This window comes from Lepidochelys kempii, chromosome 4 (genome assembly GCF_965140285.1).
Source record: "Lepidochelys kempii isolate rLepKem1 chromosome 4, rLepKem1.hap1, whole genome shotgun sequence".
NCBI lineage: Eukaryota > Metazoa > Chordata > Testudines > Cheloniidae > Lepidochelys > Lepidochelys kempii.
Window position 1 is genome coordinate 78,012,903 of NC_136383.1, and position 20,193 is coordinate 78,033,095.

General features: G+C 37.9%; 1 protein-coding gene across 23 annotated transcripts in view; it reads left to right on the forward strand.

Annotated features, from left to right (window-relative positions):
- TENM3 (teneurin transmembrane protein 3) overlaps positions 1–20,193 on the forward strand; it is a 2,191,633-nt gene that overhangs the window by 2,053,379 nt on the left and 118,061 nt on the right. For all 23 annotated transcript variants that reach the window (XM_073341694.1, XM_073341703.1, XM_073341702.1 and 20 more), the window contains 5 exons: positions 5,891–6,105; positions 15,771–15,981; positions 16,514–16,615; positions 16,794–16,988; positions 18,425–18,625. In XM_073341694.1, coding sequence (XP_073197795.1) covers positions 5,891–6,105; positions 15,771–15,981; positions 16,514–16,615; positions 16,794–16,988; positions 18,425–18,625 — 924 coding nt within the window. The remainder of the gene's footprint in view (positions 1–5,890; positions 6,106–15,770; positions 15,982–16,513; positions 16,616–16,793; positions 16,989–18,424; positions 18,626–20,193) is intronic.

Here is a 20,193-nt window from a genome sequence, read left to right on the forward strand (position 1 = left end):
GTCTGGGCCAGCCACCAGTTCTGAACCACTGCCCTACTTACATGCTGAAGCTCTGCTTCAGAGGCAAGAGGGCCTCCTACTGAATTTACAGTTCTGCTTCTTATGGCACATGAGTTTTCCTTGGAGGGCTTTTATCTAAACCTTGATCAGTCCTGTTTCTGCTTAGGTCAAAAGGATAGCACAGCCCATAGTGGTGTAACTGCTAACTATTATCTCACCAGTCAAAAGTATAGACGCTGCAAATTAGCAGCGCTTAATCTATAAAATGCCACTTTCTCACCTCCAAAGTAAGTTCATGTAGAAATCAGATCTAGTTATTAGCCAACAATAAAAACATATTAAATCATCCTTAAATTTTGTCAGACAAGACTGGATTATCTGAACAGTCTTTTCTAAAGCTTTTTCAGGTGACTTTCCTTATATTGCTGATGAAATATAGGCAACATACCACTCACTCCCCCAGGCACAATGTGGTACTGCATTAGGTGGCATAAAAAGGAGGATTCCAAATGACACAGGAGTAGGGTTTTAAATGAACTTGTTTAATTTTATTTAAGGACTTCAAGGTGCATTACAAACAATTCATTGTCCTGCACAAAGACATATATGAGGAAGGTAGGTACTATATTCATTTGACATATAGGTGAAAGAAGGCATAGAGAGGTTGTGTAACACAGTAACTGTCAGAGCTGAGCATGCAAAATAGGAGTCCTAGCTTTAATTGTTTTGCTGTAAGAACTGGGCACGTTCTTTACCATATGCTGTTGGACATCATTTTATATATGTAATAGAAAACTATACAAAGCAAAAATAACTTGAAATTGTTTCTGCTTTCTTGATTATAAAATGAAGAAACTGCATTTTTTTATTTTAGCTCATTTCTCTTAATGTACCATTTTCCCATAGAAATCATATTTAAAGTTGTCTACATCAGGGTACTAGAAAATTTGAAATCAGCTAAAAAATTATATGTGAATTAAAATACATTATAATTACTGTAACTAGCATGAATATCTATTGAACTTGTATTGATATTGTTTACAGTACTTCATGTGAATGAAATATGGAATAGTTTCTTAATTAGATGCTATATTGATTTTTCCAGAAAGGTACATTTGCAAGGACGATTTTGATTTCACTTGGGTGTGATGTCTGTGGAGTTTACCAGCAGTGTTAAGTTATGACATGTGGTTATTTGTAGAAGGCTGTACAGTATTATCTCAGACATCTCATAGTAGGTGGTATGAATCCAAGGTTATGCCATGGAACTGGAGGGTGTGTTATTGATTGGTTATAAATCTAACCTTGCTTCCCAGTATTCTAATTAGTGTGCCTATGAAAGACTTGGAAGTATATCATCAATTACACTCCACAACAGTCACTATTAGTCTCTTAATGTTTTGGTTCATTTTATTCTACATTGTGGACATATATTTTAAGCAATTCTTTCCTAGATTAACGAAGGTGTTAGCTATTTGGTAAATATTCCAATAGTATTTTCTGACTTCATGTAAATTTGGAAAGTAGTCTGACAACACATGTGATTCATTTTTCTTGTGCAAATCTTAGTAGAGCCTACTAAATATTTATTTAGTTGAGATTTTTGTACAACATAATCTTAAGGATTAGAAATAGAATTTACCAATATTTTTGTTTATAGTATTCTGTTTAAGGTGCCTATATATATACATATATATATATATATATATATATATATATATATATCTGTAGATAATAGGTTGTGGAGAAAAAACAGCTTTTCCTGGGAGAAGTGTTCTTTCTGAATTTTTATTTATTTTGCATTTTGTTTTGTTTTGAGGTGGGGAGGGAATTGGGGGAGACTGGAAGAAAAGAATTTGCAGGTATTTTCAGGTGTTTACATATTCTGAATTTCTGTCACTGAATTATATAAAAGAACATGATGTATATTTGAAATTTTTTGAAATGAGAAACATTAGGGTATAATTTCCATCTGTGGAAGATGACTTCAATTATTTTAAAACGTTAAAAGGGAAATGATGGGAACATCAAGAATCTTTCTATGCCTATTAAGAAACAATAGGAAATTTAGAGAACAGTATAGAAGCCCCATTCCTGGGAAGGGAAGTGAGTGGAGTCAATAATGATTGAGAGAGAATTTGATTAGTGTGGAGTGAGAGGGATGTGGCTAGCGGTTGCAATCGATTCCTATTTTTTTTTGGTGGAGTAAATGGAACGGGTGGAGTTATCTGCTAGATGGAACTGGTTTGCTAAAACATGGAAGCTTCAGAAAGGGTGGGCAGGACATCTGATAAAGTGGGTCTGTACAAAGCTGGCTAGCTCGTCTTATTATTTCAGTCTTCACAGAAGATTGTTGATATTCTAAATGTAGTCATTGTGAAAGTTGCTGGTCAGTTCTGCAAATAAGTGTTTATTATTTAGTGATTACCAAACATCAGTGTGTGAATGTATAAGATTCAACATGCCTAAAGTTGGAGGAAGTGGTAGGAAACAAGCAGCTAAATGTGCTGGAGTAGGATGTCAGTGTTGTTGAAAATTGCTAAGTAGAAAGATAGAAAGGGTTCATACATGGCCTGGTTAGTGTAGAAAATATGTATATCTGGATTCTTCAAGATCAGATGTTCCACAGTCTCTTAAAGTTGAAAAACAGAACATCAATTGGTTTGTTGATCCTGCAGGTTAAACATTTTCAGTGACATCACCACCACTGAAACATAGCTATGTAAGTCCTTGTTGCACACCTTTTGATAGTGCTTCAACATCTGCTTAATTCAGGAGCAATCTCTAGTCATCTTTGACATTCAAAAAATGGCAAGGATTAGTCTGTGATCTCAACTAGCATTTAAAAATGTAATCCAGTTATTTATACTCTAAAAGTTTGTAAAGAAAGTTATTTCAGTTTGTTGCATTAAATGATGAATAACTGTGGAAATAAGTCATGCAAGAGAGGACAGTCACATTCCGAATATTGTCAGTTTTTTAAATAGCTGCCTAGACTCGTGTTCAGCCAATTTGGCATCAGCCAACCATGTTGCAGTGCACTTACATTGGTTTGGTTGAAACTTTGTAATAGGTTAGGTACTGAAAAAGAAAGTAAGTTGGTAAAAATATATATTGCTTTCTGACTGTGTCTACACTACAGTTCTGCTACATATTGCTCCCGTCAAGGATCACCTTGACCAGCTAAGGCTTATTAACATACAACTTGTCTTGTTTGCTCTAGAGTTTTAAATTATATTAGTTAAAATGAATTAGTTAACATAGTTTTTTTAAAAATATGTTTTCTCCTAATCCAGACAGGGTCATAGAGCCTGAGACAGCTGCTTCAGGTTTCACTTAAGGTTGCTATGTGGGTCTTGTCCCCAGTACCAAAATCTGGAGAAGCTGAAATCCAGGTCTCAGTCTGTGAATTTAGTAACTGGCAATCAGACAGGGTCTGTGCTTGAAACAGGCTTGATGCATAGGAACTCAACAAAATTGGAAGGTCTGATGCTTAGTATTAGTTAACACTGTTGAAATTCATCAGCCTCGTGGTTGCATTCCCTAAAGTCTGGCACCGTGAGTGTAAAGGGGTTACCTGCGCTAAGCTACATTGCCTTTGCTAGTGAGTTAATGAGGAGTCCAGACGTACAGAGTCTTCAAAGGATTTTCTTCCATACCACTGTTCTTCTCAGAGCTAAGGAAGAGAGAGAAGAAATGGAGTCACATGACTCTTCTTGATACCATGGCCAGTGAGTTGCCATTTCTGCTTTTGCATCCGGTGTCAAGGGCCTCTTTGGTCTCTGGTGTCTCCCATGCTCCTGTATTCAAAGCTTTAGTGTCTACTGCTGAGATGTTGTGTGCCTCAGTATCATCTCCTTAAAGTCTGGTACTGGCTATTTTGACATCAAGTGCTTTGGCTGAAAGTTTATGCACTTCAGCATCAGATCCCTCTGTGCTGTGTTTTATCAGTGCCAACAAGGTATGTTGTTATTCAGTTTGTGGACACTTGCAAGTCAGTCTATGACTTCTCACACCACTTGGTTCTTTAGCCACAGGTCAGGTTCCTCCAGCATCAGCCCTGTCTCCACTCTTTCTGTTGGCTTTGTGAACCTCTATCTTCCTGGTTCCAAGTGGTGGGAAACTTCCCCTGTTTCTCCCTTCATGCCTTACCTGTACCAGGCCTTCACATGGTTGGTCTTGTGAGCCATATCTCATCCTTTCCACAGAAGGGAAGCCAGGAGAGAGGAAATCTCTCAGCAAGATTCACCTCACAGTTTTCCCTGCATAGATCCATGGAAGTGGCAAGCATTCTCCTTCCCCTCTTAGAATAGGCAACAGCCAAGAAGTACTGGAGGCCAAGACCATATGTGAAGAGGCCCCTTTTTATCATTCCACTGACCATTAGAACCACACTGTAGGGTTTCCTCACAGCTTTCAGAATCCTCTCTGCAGAGCATTCCCATGGTGTGGTGTGGCACACTGGATATTTATGCAACTTTCTTTTCACCTTTCTTGCTCTGTTTGTATACTTGTCAAAAGATTCCCAATACCAGGGAGAATCTGCAGAATTAAGGGAGCGGGATATCGGTGCCATGATTGTGGCTGACCTTTTTCTTTGTCTTTTAAACACTTTCTTTGTTGCTAGTAGTAGAAATAGTGATATGCCAAAAGGCCTTAGGAGTTGGCACTGTACAGACACAGAAAAGAATGCGTTCTTATTTTAAATGTTTAAAACTTAAAAGTCATAAAACTTTTGTTTTGTGTGTTTACTATAATTTACCTTTCCTCACTTTATTTTTATATTTCATGTACATCATTTTGATGTTTGTGAAAAGTGCTTTATTAAGTGTGCGATAAGTAGAGAGCAACATTTGTACAAAGAACACAATAGATATAGAAACAAAAGGCTAGGAACCAGGGACTCCTAAACTCTAATCCTAGTTCTAACAGTAGCATTTTCTGTGACTTTGAGCAAGTCATTCAATCTGTCTGCCTCATGTTAAACATCACTCTATAATTGTCTACTTCTCAAGGTGCTTTGAAGATTAATTAAGTAATGGGACAACTCCAGTTAACTTCAGTCGGAGTTGAGGGCACTCATCATGCCGCAGGATTTGGTGCATGCTTTGGAAAGTGCCCTAAAGCAGAAAAAGGGCAGGGGTGGGATGGGATTGGGTTGTGGGAGACTATTTGAACTAAGTTTCCAGGTAAAAACATATCCATAGTTTAGTGTAATATGGGTCAAGGCATGAACCTATCTCTGTAAAGAACTGAACAATATCCCTGTTCTTAACTCTGTGGGGGTTGAATCTGAATTTTTTGGCTGTTTCATCCATAATTTAAACAGGGAAGGGTCTGTTTGTTTGTATTCATTCAACTGAATTGACTTTGTAAAAAATACTTTAGAGAATGTAAATGAATGCTCTATTTAATTTAGTGAAAATTGCACTTATCAATTCTGCTGATTGTTTTTGTTGTTTACATGAGCATCGCTTTGAAAAGCTGTATAATCCATTTTCCCTTAATTTACACTTTATAGTGTGACTGTATGTTTATTAGGACTGATAAACACCATAGTTAATCCTCATTAAGAAATAACAAGACACGTACTTTGCAAGATAATTATGTTCATAATGATCAAGACTGAGGGATGATCCTAAAACAGTTTCTTTAATAGATATTCTCAGGTAAATCATTGCATTCTGACTTGGAAGGTATTTCTGTGAGATCTTTGTTTTGTTAGTTCCACTTGAGTTAATTCCTCAGGATCTGTAATATCCTCAGAAAGATTCTCAAGTAACATTTCATCTGAGAGGAGTCTAAATATTTGACAGCTCATTTAAAAGAAGACTGAGAGCAAAAAGTGGGTATTAATGTTTAATCTCTTAATATTTTTTTAACCTTTTAGTAAAATTAGGGGGATTTGCACAAGAAAACAACACTATAGATTCTGGAGAACTTGATATAGGCCGAAGAGCAATACAAGAGGTTCCTCCGGGGATCTTCTGGAGATCACAGCTCTTCATTGATCAGCCACAGTTTCTAAAATTCAATATCTCCCTTCAGAAAGATGCATTGATTGGAGTATATGGCCGAAAAGGCTTACCCCCATCACATACCCAGGTAAGAACTGCTTTCATTAAAAGCAAGATAATAGTATTGAAAACTGCCAGTTTGCATCTTTTTAAGAGTTGTGTTTCTCAGGATTGTAGCCTTTCCTTTTTCCTGTTTTTTTTAATTTTTACTTTCCATTTTATATATTGATCTTACACTACATGAAAAATATATCGTCATTTTAATATAAGTGCCGTTTTAAACAATATTCTGGAATTTAAAATCTGCAGTGTGGGGAAAGCTTTTGCTTTATGATCAAATCTGATAATTGTTTTCAGTGATGATGCCTATCATAAAGAGACATTTAATGCAGTTATCTTCCTGTACTGTGGTCCATGGCCATATTTTTAACTTTTGAATAAACTAGTGTATCATGCTATAGTCGTGCATTTATTTGCTCTCCTGGGTTTGTCTACCAAAAAGCAAAGCTGGCAAAGTTACAAGCAAGTTGAAAAAAATCCTTTTTGACAGAGGTTCTGTTTGTTCTACTAGTGAGTGTCATGCTATTTACATTTTGCTATTTGATTTAAAAAATATATTGAAATATGTGTATATGGGATACAGTGAACTAAGATTGTAAGGATCAATTATTATTAGATATTTTCCTGTCTTAAGACTTCTCCAGAGTATCCCAGAATACAGTTCTACTTCACCCCTCAAGAGATTTCTTACGAGCTATTTCATTGTACATTTGGTTATGCACTTGTGTTCAGTAATAAACATACTACATATTTGCATCTAAAGTTATAGTGAAATGTGCAATTTAAGCATTAGTGTGAATAATTCAATTTAATTAATATTTTTTTCTGGATGAGTAGTATGGGGGGGAAAGGGCAGTTCCTCTTCACTATATTCAGAGACAATAATTTGGAGTTAACCCTGATTAAAATCTTATTTTACCCCCCAAATGTGAATTTCTTCTACTTCAAACCAATTTCAGTCCAAGTTCTGCTTTCTCATCTGTGGTTGATGGAGGATAGGTGCATCAAATGACTACTAGCCAAGATGGTCATGGATGCAACCCCATGCTCTGGGTGTCCGTAAGTCTCTGACTACCAGATGCTGGGACTGGACAATAGGGATCGATCACTTGACAATTGTCCTGTTCTGTTCATTCCCTTTGAAGTGTCTGGCATTGGCCATTGTCGGAAGACAGAATTCTGGGCTAGATGCTCTACCAAAGAGGACCTTTTTTCCAGTTTCTTGAAAATTAACTATTACTGAGTTTGGAGAGCACTGCAACTTCTTGCGATTCTAATGCTGGATAAGAAATTCTGCGTCTGTCATGTCCAGACCTCTGAACAAAGCAGATTAATGGACTTGCATTGAAGATCAGCTATTATGCTTGCATTTGGTTTCAATAAAAAAATCTAACTTCAAAATTCCATTCCTTTTTTTGTTTTTGTTTTATTTTAAAACATAGATTTGACTATTTGTTTGCATATCATTGCATTATTTCAGATTATTGCAGATTTCTTTAATTCTGATTTTTAAAAGAAAGATTCCCTAATTACATTATACTGAACTGTTTACCAGGTATGCGGGGTAGTTGTAGCCATGTCAGTCCCAGGATATTAAAGCAATAAGGTGGGTGAGGTAATATCTTTTATTGGACCACCAGATCTGAAGAAGAGCTCTGTGTGGCTCAAAAACTTGTGTCTCTCACCAACAAAAGCAGGTTCAAAAAAGATATTACCTCATCCACCTTGTCTCTCTATCTACCAGGTACTAATTCACATTTACCTGTTATTTGGTCATATGTTGAAATACCCTGTTGAAATGAAAGGGGAGAGAGTTAAGGTTTTTGGAGTCAAGTATCAGGGGGTAGCCATGTTAGTCTGTATCCACAACAAGGAGTCCGGTGGCACCTTAAAGACTAATAGATTTATTTGAGCCTAAGCTTTTGTGGGTAAAAACCTCTCTTCTTCAGATGGATGCATCTGAAGAAATGAGGTTTTTACCCACAAAATCTTAGGCTCAAACAAATCTGTTAGTCTTTAAGGTTTTTGGAGGGCATTCATTGTGAATTTCTTTACCTGTGCAATTAATGTCACCATCTGAACATTATAGTTACTTTTTTAATTTCCTTGGTTTTAAATAAAGGTGAAAAATTAAAGAAAAGGTATTTAATGAAAAATACACCTAAGTTTCACGCACAAACTCACCTCTTAGACTGAGAGGAAGCATGAGAAATTCCATTATGCCTTGTAAGAGCCTGACTCTTTAGCACAAACGTCAAAGAGAGCAAACCACTGTTAGGTTCCTTTCCAGGGATATGAGCAGTTTTATATGCAATCCTTGCCTAGTTCATTAATGGTTGCAGCAGTTAACAAAAGCTCATATCAGAGTCAGCGTAAATAAAGACAGGGACAAGTCTAAAAAATTAGACTTGTTCAGTCAGAAGAATTATTCAACATCAAACCTCCAAGTGAGAATCACCAATTACCAAGCTTTGTTGGTGAAATATGATTGTATTAGTTGGGATCCCAAACCCAAATTTATATTTGAGCTTTCACAAGATGACAGGGAAGAATTTAAATCCATCTTCACTGAGGGTCAGCTTGTATCATGTATGTCCCTCCAGGCAGCCTTTGATACTTCAGTTACTGCCTGCAGATTGGTGGCAACCTCAGTTGCAAAGAGATCTTCCTTGCTCCACTCTTCAGGGATCCCTAAAAAAGTTAAAATAACAATTGAGGGTCACCCATGCAAAGGATTAACTTATTAATGCAAAAACAGATGGGGCTTTATGTTCTCTAAAGGACTCATGCAACACTGAGATCCCTAAGGGGGTCTACCCTCTGATACCTAAGCATAAGCACTTTAAGCCATAGTCACAAGAGAGGTAATCCTTTTACCCACAGCATAGGCAGCCTGAACAATCTTGAAAGAGACTAACATTGCACAGAAGGAAGGCATCTGGTTTCACGTCCATTTCTGCTCATCAACCTCCATCAACATCAAGGCAATGGATTTGACTGCTTGGTCAGGAGCAGAGTGCAAATCCCTTCAGATTTTCAAGTCCTATCCTCTCCATTTGGGAATAATTTATTTCATATCTGTGGTTCTGGAGCACCATCACAATGGATTGATGGGTCCTGGAGATATAGAGGTGGGCTATACCATCCAGTTCTGTATCCACCTCCACCCCACTCACCTTCTCTGTCCCTATTCAGGGACCCCTCTCACAGAGAAGGCTTCATCAAGAGGTGCAGTCACTTCTTATCAGAGCAGTGGAAGTTCCTAAATAGCACAGGGAACACAGTGGATTTTATTCTCGTTACTTTCTGATTCCCAGAAAGAAAGGCGATTGGTGGCCCATTCTGCACTTTAATTCACAAGCTCAAGTTCAGGGTTGTGACTCCAGCTCCTATAATACCATCCCTACACTGGAACAATTGGTACATAACTCTTGACCTTCAGGACACACATTTTCTTATTGCGGTTCACCCACCCTACAGAAGATATCTGACATTTCAAGTGGGCAATTGCCACTACCAGTACAGTGTGTTACCACTCAACCTGTTGACAGCACCCAGGATTTTCACAAAATGCCTAGCAGTAATAGCAGCTTACCTCAAAAAGCTAGGAATCCAAGTTTTCCCATTCCTAGATGACTGGCTCATTCATGGGAAATTGCGCAAGCAAGTAACAGACTGCATTCAGCAGACTCTGCATTTATATGCCCTTTCAGGCCTGAAAGTAAATGAAGAGAAGTAATACTGACTCCAACACAAAAAATAGAATCCATTGGAACCATTCTTGACTCCACAACAACAATGGCTTATCTACCACTAGAGAGATTCCAAGCCATACTAAACCTACAAACCCACCTGCGAACTCAGCCCAGGACATCAGTGAGAACTTGTCTCAGATGTGTGGCCTCCTGCACCTTCCTAATTCAGCATGCCAGATTTCACTTTCATTGCATTCAGGAGTGGCTGAAGTCTGCATATCAGCCAAGCAAACATCAACTGAACATGCTAGTATACAGGACACCACAAGTCCTGTCCTCATTAAATTGGCAGCTGGACCCACTAAAAATCTGCAAAGGAGTACCATTCTCTCTTTTGCTACCTACAAAGGTGTTGGTGACATATGCCTCCAAATTAGGACAGGGGGCCCATTTAATTTGTGCCCTCCAAACACAAAATATATGGATTCCTCAGGAAGTAAGACTCCACATAAATATCCTGGAGCTAAGAGCCATTTGTTCAGCATGCTCAGTTTTTCGGTCCTAAAAGGACTAACATACAAATCATGACAGGCAATATTATAGGCATGCTTTATCCTTGGGAATTCTGTATTCATCATGAAATTATTCCGAGGGTGGTTCATTTGCTAGGGATGCACAGACCATGCTAGCAGATCACCTCAGCAGACAATTTTCAAGTAACCATGAGTGGTCCATAAATGATGACATAATTCAAGACATATTACTCAGGGGGAAGGAAGGTGCGGGAGTCATCCCACCATACCTCTTTGCCACCAGAGAGAACAGGAAGTGTGGACACTTTTGTTCCAGAGGGAGTCCATGGTCATCAAGCTTGTTGTACACACACGCTCCCCCACCACTAATCCATTAATCCACATGTTCTCAGAAAGTGCTCAGGCAGGTCTCAGCCAGAATGATCATGGTTGCTCCTACCTGACCAAGGCAATTCTGCTACTTAGACTTAAATAATCTCTGATACACTTACCTCTCCAACAAGACCTGATATTGCAGAGATGAAGATGCAGTCAAGTGCTTGATCCCAGCTCATGCTCCGAGCACCTCAAAGCATAGATGCTGGCTGACTGACTTCAACAGGAAGTACAAAATATCCTGATCCATGGTTGAAAAGCCTAATGGACACATGCTGCTAAATGGAAGAGATTGAGTATCTGTTCACAGCAGTACTTCTCACCATCTCAATTCCAGACATACTGGACCATCTCCTGACTTTAAAGAACTTTGGACTATCTCTATGCTCATTGAGGGTTCATCTGTCTAGCAGCCATCTCAGCTCTTTGCCATCCAACATTCTACATTCTGATGCCCCACAATGGCCAGACTCTTAAAAAGTGTAATGGAACTTCTCCTCTGTGGGATCTAAATATTGTCCTCACAGGGTTAATTAATCCAGCTCTTGAACCCCTTAGGTGGATGTACCCTGTTTCATCTTTCCATTAAAACAGCCATGTTGGTAGCAATAATATCAACCAGAATAGTAGGGGAGATACAATTCTTCTTGGCAGGGCCCCTGTATACAGTTTTCATAAGGACAGGGTGTCATTGAGAGGTTACCCAAATTGTTTACCAAAAATAGTCTCTGGCTTTCATTTAAAATCAGGGTATGCAAACTCCTTTATTTTTTTCCAAAATCACATTCAAGTAAGGGGGAGGCAAAGCTTCACATCCTAGATGTCTTTGGAGTACTGTCTTTTTGTACAGACAGAACTAAGCTATTTAGTGTATCCTCCATGTTATTCATAGCCTGTGGAGACAGTGTTAAAGGACAGGCCATTTCAATGCTGAGACTCTTTTGGCCTGTATCAAACTTTGTTGTGAATTAGCTAATGTAATTCCACCTATAAGAATCACATTTCATTCTATGAGGACATAAGCAACCTCTATTGCTTCCTTGAGAAATATTCCCATTCTGTACATTTGCAGGAAAGCTATGTGGTCTTCAGTACATACGTTTACCTAGCACTACTCTATCATGCTAATTTTGGCAGGGCTGTCCTGCAATAACTATTTAGCTACACTCTTAGCACCCATCTCCTACAATCAAGGTCACTGCTTGTGAGTCACTAAGAGTGGAATATATGTATGAGCAAGTACTAGAAGAAGAAGAAGAAGAAATGGTTACTTATCCTGCAGTGTGATTCTTCAAGCTATGTTGTCCATATATTTATTTCATGACTATCACATCCCTCCCCCACCCCAATACCTACTACTAACATCAAGATTCTGTATGGCAAAAGGACTGAAGCGTGGTTGGGGCTGCCCCGCCCACTATGCCCTTTGTTGGAGGTTCGAGAACACTGTTGGCCAAAACAATCCAGACTAAAGTGCAATGAGCGCACATACACCAACAGTGGAATAAATATGGGCAACACCAGTGGTAGAGTCCTAAAAAAAAAAAAAAAGTGCTATAATACACTTCTGATACTTTGTACTATCGCTCAGAAGCAGTCATCGGTGATAGTACTCTAAATATCAGAATGCTCATTCTGGCTCCCAAAAAAGTACCAGAACTGCATTCAAGACCATTCTGGCATGATTCAACACCTGGACAACACACCACAAAGAACCACAGTTTCTGAGGGTAAATAACTGTTACTTATGTGACATAGTATCTAACAAATATTTCAATATAACATAATTAGGAACAGTGGTTTTTCAGGTAGTATTTCTTTTTTTTTTTTTACTTTAGGCACCCAAGTTTCAGAATGATGGCCTCAGTGCTTACTAATATGTGTGTGTGATTTATATCCCTAGATTTATAGTTCTCTGTTTCTGGGGAATTATAAATAAGTCAACCAGAAATAATTGATAGTAGCTGTCCATTCAAATCCAATCAATGCTAGTCTGAAAGTCTTTGTGACACTTTCTAAAAATGTCAGTTTCATTACAACCAGAGAATCGATATGTTTTTATTTAAGGAGACTTTAAGAATAACAAAGGACTTTGGTGGCTTAAAGCAAATCTGAATGTAGAGGGGTAGGCAGATCATCCCATTTATACTCAATAAAGCTAATTAATGTATCCCCATAGGATAAGAACAAAATGAAAGTGTTTTTAGCACATAAAGGTCATTGTTTTTCCAGTCTATGCCCTTTCACAACCCCAATCCTAAATTTACGAAGCAGTCTTCATAGGATTTAAGCCACATTACTCCTATTTGCTGCAGGTGGAATGAATGGTGACATCCATATACATGGCTTTTAAAAATTCAACCTCAGAAATACTATCCATATAATAACATAAATCTTTATTACGTTATAGTTCTAAAATGATTAATTATGCTATGCCTGTCAGCTATCGGTATACTCTTTGTGGTCAATTAAGTAGTACAATCTCTAATTCCCAGATCAAAAATGTGTTCTCAACTGAGATTGTCCTACAACAAGAAGCGTCCTTCTGAAGTAATTTGAAAAACATCTCATATTGTCCATAAATAACCAGCTAAAACTCAGAATGGAGATCTTTTTCTTTCTTCTGTCAGTGATATTAGGTATTGTGATCAGATAGAAGGGTTTGTGAGTACTTGAGGGGGAAAAGAGACATTTTTCATATCTTTCATGAATTAAGATAAGTATTTAATTCTCTGACAAATGAGAACATTGAATGGTTTTAAATTAGCAGAGTTTTTCCAAAATAGTTGCATTAGTTTTCATGTGGCATTGCTTGAACATTCAAGGTGACAACATATCAAGGTACTAGCTTCTGCCCATACTAATAATGTTAAGTTCTACTATGGTTGTTGAGACATAGCTGAAAGGAAATTGGCTCAGGTATTGGTAAAGGCATATGATCTATGCGTTTCTTCTACATTTTGAATGGTGTTGGGATAATAATTCAGATTTATTGCAGAGCAACATTCTAAAATATCATGTGTTTTTAACAACCAAGGAGAGTTTCAGGAGAGGAGGATTCCAGTGCTTAGATCCTGTCCAGAGATTAAGACTATCCTGTTTTATGCTATGCAGGGAGCTGTTTCTGAAGGTCATAAGTCAGTACATAAAACCACTGATTCTCCAGTCACAATAACTGGCTTTATCACAACTTACGTGAATCAATGGTTTCATACACTGGCCTTTACCTAAATAGACCTTGAATGAAATACCATTTGAGTGATATCTCAAATATGTAGGAAGATTGAAGGTTTGTATATAGTAGTTCACCTCACACAGTAGACACGTCAGAGAAAAAATGAAATGGACTGAATGTGGAAACCAAGTTACTCTTTATTATAGGAAACTGATCCTTAAAGTTAATAGGTGGTAACTGTTTGTTATATGATATAATATTTACCTGACAAATGCAGAAAAGAAATCTTTAGCAATATAGGGCCAGATCCTCAGGTAGTATAAACTTTTAGTGTAGGTCCATTGACTAGATGGAGCTATACCAGTTTACACCAGGTGAAGATCTTGCCCAGGGTTTCTCCTCTGAATGTGCAGAATTGACCAAACAGCTGCCATTAGTGTTAACAGGCGTTTGTGGATAGAGTCTTATATGCGGATTTCAGATGATAAATCTCTTTGTCGCCAGTGTTTGTGGCAACTCAGATGTTATAGTCCTCCCCGCCCTCATGTAGTTGTTGCTATTAATAAAACGAAGTATAAAATTTTGTGATAGCTTTTGAAGAGAGTTTTAATCTGAACTACAGTATTTTCTGTCACTGCCTTGTGCATTTTTAAACTGTTATACTTTGCGTTTGGTATTTGGTTTACTTTGTACAATAGAAACGTAAAGCCATATTTTCTGCTGTAGTATCTCTTTTGAAGTCAGTGGAATTACAGCAACAGAGAACTTACCTTGGATTGTGAAACAAAAGAAGAAGCAAATGGTAATGGATTGGGGTAGGATATTCTTATTAGTTAATTTATTTGGCACAGTCTGTATGGAATCAGTCTTTCACCTGCAGATGGCCAGCTCACATCTGCAAATTGTGACTGCAAACTAACCTCGTCTGACTTTTGTTCTGCAAATTAATGTTAAATGAATGGTAGTCAGGTGTCAATATCACAAGAAAGCATCACCATGACAATTGGCACTACTTGGCATTCTCCTTAGAAATCTCAGCAAGAGGGGTGGAAAGAACGGACAAAAACAGAAGGCTTGTCTACATGGCTCTGCAGTTTGGACTATGGGTGTGGTGAGACCTGTAGCACACACTAGCATGTATCTCCCCCATGTGGATGCTGCAGTTGTAAACTAAAAGGTACTTCATTCGCATTAACATAGTCCTTTAGTTCAGGGGTTCTCAAACTGAGAGTCGGGACCCCTCAGGGGGTCATGAGATTATTACATGGTGGGTCCTGAGCTGTCAGCCTCCACCACAAACCCCGCTCTGTGTCCAGCATTTATAATAGTGTTAAATATAAAAAAAATGTTTTTAATTTATAAGTGGGGGGGGTCACACTCAGAGGCTTGCTATGTGAAAGGGGTACCAGAACAAACGTTTGAGAACCACTGCTTTACTTCATGCCAGCAAGCGTCCACACAGGGGAGTTACACACCACATGCTAGTGCATGCTGCAGTTCACACACCCATAGTTCAATTGTGGGGCCATGTAGACATAGCCTGAGATTTTATCTCTTCTGTTCTAGAAGGGATCTCTGCTGGTCAAGCTGAAAACATATTGCATGATATTGTGGGGAAACTTGCATTGCCACTCTGCATCGGATGAAGTGAGCTGTAGCTCAGGAAAGCTCATGCTCAAATAAATGGGTTAGTGTCTGAGGTGCCACAAGTCCTCCTGTTCTTTTTGCGAATACAGACTAACACGGCTGCTACTCTGAAACTCTCTATACTGTTTGTTCTGTGCAGAAATATGGAACTGCAGTCTCTGGGGCTGACACGTTTCATAACTGTTAAATTATAGAAAAAATTATGAAAACAGTAACTAAAAAGAGCAGTAAGTGGATAATAAACCCTTTGCACATTTCTCCCTTGTAGTATGACTTTGTGGAACTCCTTGATGGTAGCAGGTTGATCGCAAGAGAACAGCGCAACCTGCTTGAGTCAGAGAGAGCAGGCCGACAGACAAGGTCTATCAGTCTCCATGAGGCAGGTTTTATCCAGTATTTGGATTCTGGAATCTGGCATCTGGCTTTTTACAATGATGGGAAAAATGCAGAGCAGGTGTCTTTTAATACCATTGTTATAGGTAAGCACAATCTTCCAAGTTTTCAGCAAAAGCTGTAATCTAAGCATTCTGTTAAAAATAGAAATGAGTTTTCTGAGTTAAATACTCTGGGTTGTTTTCACCAATGTTGACTTTATTATGTTTTTTTTCATGACTCAACAAAAGATATAGAAAATGTATTTTAATTGTTTAGTAACTGAAGTATGAAAGCCTCCCATGATGTATCGTTCACAAAGGAAGATGCTTTTTGAAATGTTCATTAAGCAGCATTAGGCTTTATTATGAGCATAAAGTAACTTATCATTCTACTGTTTAAATCTTGAGCTTCTTGTTGTAACATCATGTAATAGGATACCACAAGCATTAATTACAGGAAATTAACCACTATTTACTTTCTTACAATCACTAAACAAAGCGACATACATGCTTCTGCAAGTACCTTCATTTGCTATCAGTCACTAGTGGTTTAGAATTAGATGATAGACACCTTCTGTTCTAGTTTAGTACTATGGTGGGAATCTGTATGAATTATTTTTCGTACTCTTTCTTTCAGAATCTGTAGTGGAATGCCCCCGAAATTGCCATGGAAACGGAGAGTGTGTTTCTGGATCATGCCATTGTTTTCCTGGATTTCTGGGCCCTGATTGTTCAAGAGGTATCTGAACCGAATTCTTTTCTTAAGTTAAAATAAATAAACTGCAGAAAGACAAGTCATTACTAATCTATCAAGGAAAAGAAACTGGCATGCAACTTTTCATACATGTTCCTCTTTTTTTCTCAAAGCTTGATTGAAAAGGGTTTTGTTAATTCTTCTGTCGTGTTTTATTTCACAGCAGCCTGCCCAGTATTGTGTAGTGGCAACGGGCAGTATTCCAAAGGGCGCTGTCTCTGTTTCAGCGGTTGGAAGGGTACAGAGTGTGATGTGCCTACCACCCAGTGTATTGATCCTCAGTGTGGGGGCCGTGGGATTTGTATCATGGGCTCTTGTGCCTGCAACTCTGGGTACAAAGGAGAAAACTGTGAAGAAGGTAAATACGTAAATATTTACCCAAGCATCTACAGTAATGTTTCTAAAATGTCAGGTTACAACACAGAGGGTCAGGTTTTTCAGCTGGTGTAAGTCAGCATAGCACAATTGCTTTCACTGGAGCCATGTCAATTTGCACCAGCTGAAAATCTGGCCCAGTAAATCCATGTGCTGGCAAATTGTTTACCTTACATTAAACATACTAAAATATCCTGTTTGCTAGATATTTTGCTTTCAGCAGGTTTTGTCTAATAATTTCAGCATATTAAAAATAGATTTACTTTATTTGTCTGACATCAGCTAAGAGGGAAGCACAAGAAAAGATGACTGTTAGAACACAGAAAGACATAGTGATTTTTCACATTGTAGAGGAAATTGTTACTCTATTGCATACAGTCTTTCCCACCAACATTTTTATAAAGATTTACAGTTGAAAATGCTGATTCAAGTGCATCACAATGAAAAATTTTGCATCTTTTTTTGTATTCTAGAGATGTACATGTATTCATTCTGGTATGCTGTAAAGTGGAGTTCATTTTCTATTTATTTTTTTTAGGAGGAAAAAGCACCATTTCCCTTCCTCAATCAAATTGATTTTATTGATCTCCACATACAAAGTAATGCAATTAAGTCTCTGGAATTAAATTTTCAGACCATTGACCCTACAAGTGTAAAGTTTTATTGAGTCAAATTGCTAAATTAAATCTCGTCATCTAAAGCACATTAAAGTGAATTAAGAAGGATAGAGAATACCCAACTCATTTATTTCTCAAACAGGTTGAGGGTCCTATATAGCTGTTAGAACTCAGTAGTAGTGGATTAGGTCAGTTGATACTGCTTGTTATAGAGAATCCAAGATTTTGTTACTCTGTGATTAGGAGAACAGAGAGAAATAGCCTGAAAACCCAAGTGAATCTTGGTGTAATTCAGGAAAATTACAAATCCTTGCAAGAGTCTCAGTTACATCAGTGACTTCGAGGTTTATGTCTGTTATCCCCAGGATGTCATTAAACCAGTTACACACATGAACGTGGATCCTTACAATTACTTTTGATGTTCTAATGTACTACAAAGAAAATTACCAATATGCTAGCAAAAATGGATTAGAAGTTGCACTCTATTAGTTATGTATTGATTTTTATTTATTTATTTGGTCAGATAGTGCTTGTTATCTTGTGATTAAAGCAGGCGGGCTAGGGGCCACCTCAGGTCTCGTGAGTTCTACTCTCTGTTCTCCCATTGACTCATTACGTAGCACTGTGATTCGCCTCATCGCCTCATATCTCAGTTTACTGTTTGTTGTTAAATGAGTGTAGTACTGTTTACCTCACAGGCATTTTTTAATTAATTCAGAAAGTGCTTAAAATCCTTGGATGATAATTGCTGCTATTGTAATTGTTAATAATAACATAGTAAAGATTATCTTTTTCTTTCCAGCTGATTGCTTAGACCCAGCCTGTTCCAGTCATGGTGTGTGTATCCATGGAGAGTGCCACTGTAATCCAGGATGGGGTGGTAGCAACTGTGAAATACTGAAGACAATGTGTCCAGACCAGTGCTCTGGTCATGGGACGTACCTTCAAGAAAGTGGTACCTGCACTTGTGATCCTAATTGGACAGGTGCAGATTGCTCAAATGGTAAGAATTAAAAACATTCCCTATGTGTAAAACTCTAAAATATTTTAAATTAATGCATAATCTTGCATTATTGTGTAAGAACCTGATCCAGCTGCCATTGACGCTGTCTTTCTGTTGACTGCAGTGGGAGCAGGATTAGGCCATAAATCATGAGTGAAACATTCAGAACAAATGACCATCTGTACATATTTGAAAATCAAACAGTTTCTTCACTCAGCTACTAATTGAAGGCATGTTTTGCTGGTGGTTCACAGAAAAGAACAAAATGTTATATGTACCTTCTGCATTTAAGATCTGTACTGAAATATTCATCTACATATTTAGAACTGTGTTAATGATGCATCCAGAAATATTTCCATTTGAAAAATCTATTTTTAGCTGCTTGGATGGGCCAGTCCTGTAGTCCTTGTTCAGGCAAAACTCCAACTGTAGTTAATGGAAATTTTGCCTGAATAAGGACTGCATGATTGGGCCAACAGATCTAGCAGGTAAGGCTTTCTTTAAGGCCAAAACTTGGCATATTTAAGGCCGGTTGCTGGTCTTAGATACATTGGTATAAATTTGGATTAAAATATGGAATTACTATAATTTAGATCAGAATCTGAATTTTAGTCTCAGTCTGAGAGCAACCTTTTTGTGCCAAATTTTGGAAAAAATTACTCCTTTTGTAGCCACATATTTAAAATCTAGATAATTTCTAACTGTCAGATGTGTTTTGTCAAAAAAAGCAAATAATTTGTTAATAATCTAACAAAGTAGACGATGCTCTAAATGACGCCTAGACACATGGCCAGCTTGAGGGGTGGTGGTTTTATATCAAGTTATGAATGATATTTAACCATTTCTCTGTGTATAACTGCCATTTTGAAATGCCGTTTGTGTCTATCTATGATATTGATCAACAGTCCTTGAAAGTCATTGGTAGCTCAGGTATCAGATACAGGTATGGATTTTCAAGGGAAGGCAACAGAGTGAGAAAACTGTAGAAGAGGAGTATTTTCCCATATTTAACGTTCCATATATACTTTCAGATTTAGGCATTTACTTTGTGTATGCATATGTATTATCAGATACTAAAGTAATATTTGTACCTCCAAAGAAAAGGTGTTGTCCTCTACTATTCTGCTAATTTTGTTTTTGAATGTCTACTGAGCACAGAAAGCTTTCTGAGCTCATCTGGTATGGCATCCAGGTGCTTACGTTCTTATAAAAATGACTGTTTGTGGAAAAAGAAAAGGAGTACTTGTGGCACCTTAGAGACTAACCAATTTATTTGAGCATGAGCTTTCGTGAGCTACAGCTCACTTCATCGGATGCATACCGTGGAAACTGCAGCAGATATTACTATGGATGTAGAAGCCCTCTACACCAACATTCCACACAAAGATGAACTACAAGCCATCAAGAACACTATCCCCGATAATGTCACGGCTAACCTGGTGGCTGAACTTTGTGACTTTGTCCTTACCCATAACTATTTTACATTTGGGGACAATGTATACCTTCAGATCAGCGGCACTGCTATGGGTACCCGCATGGCCCCACAGTATGCCAACATTTTTATGGCT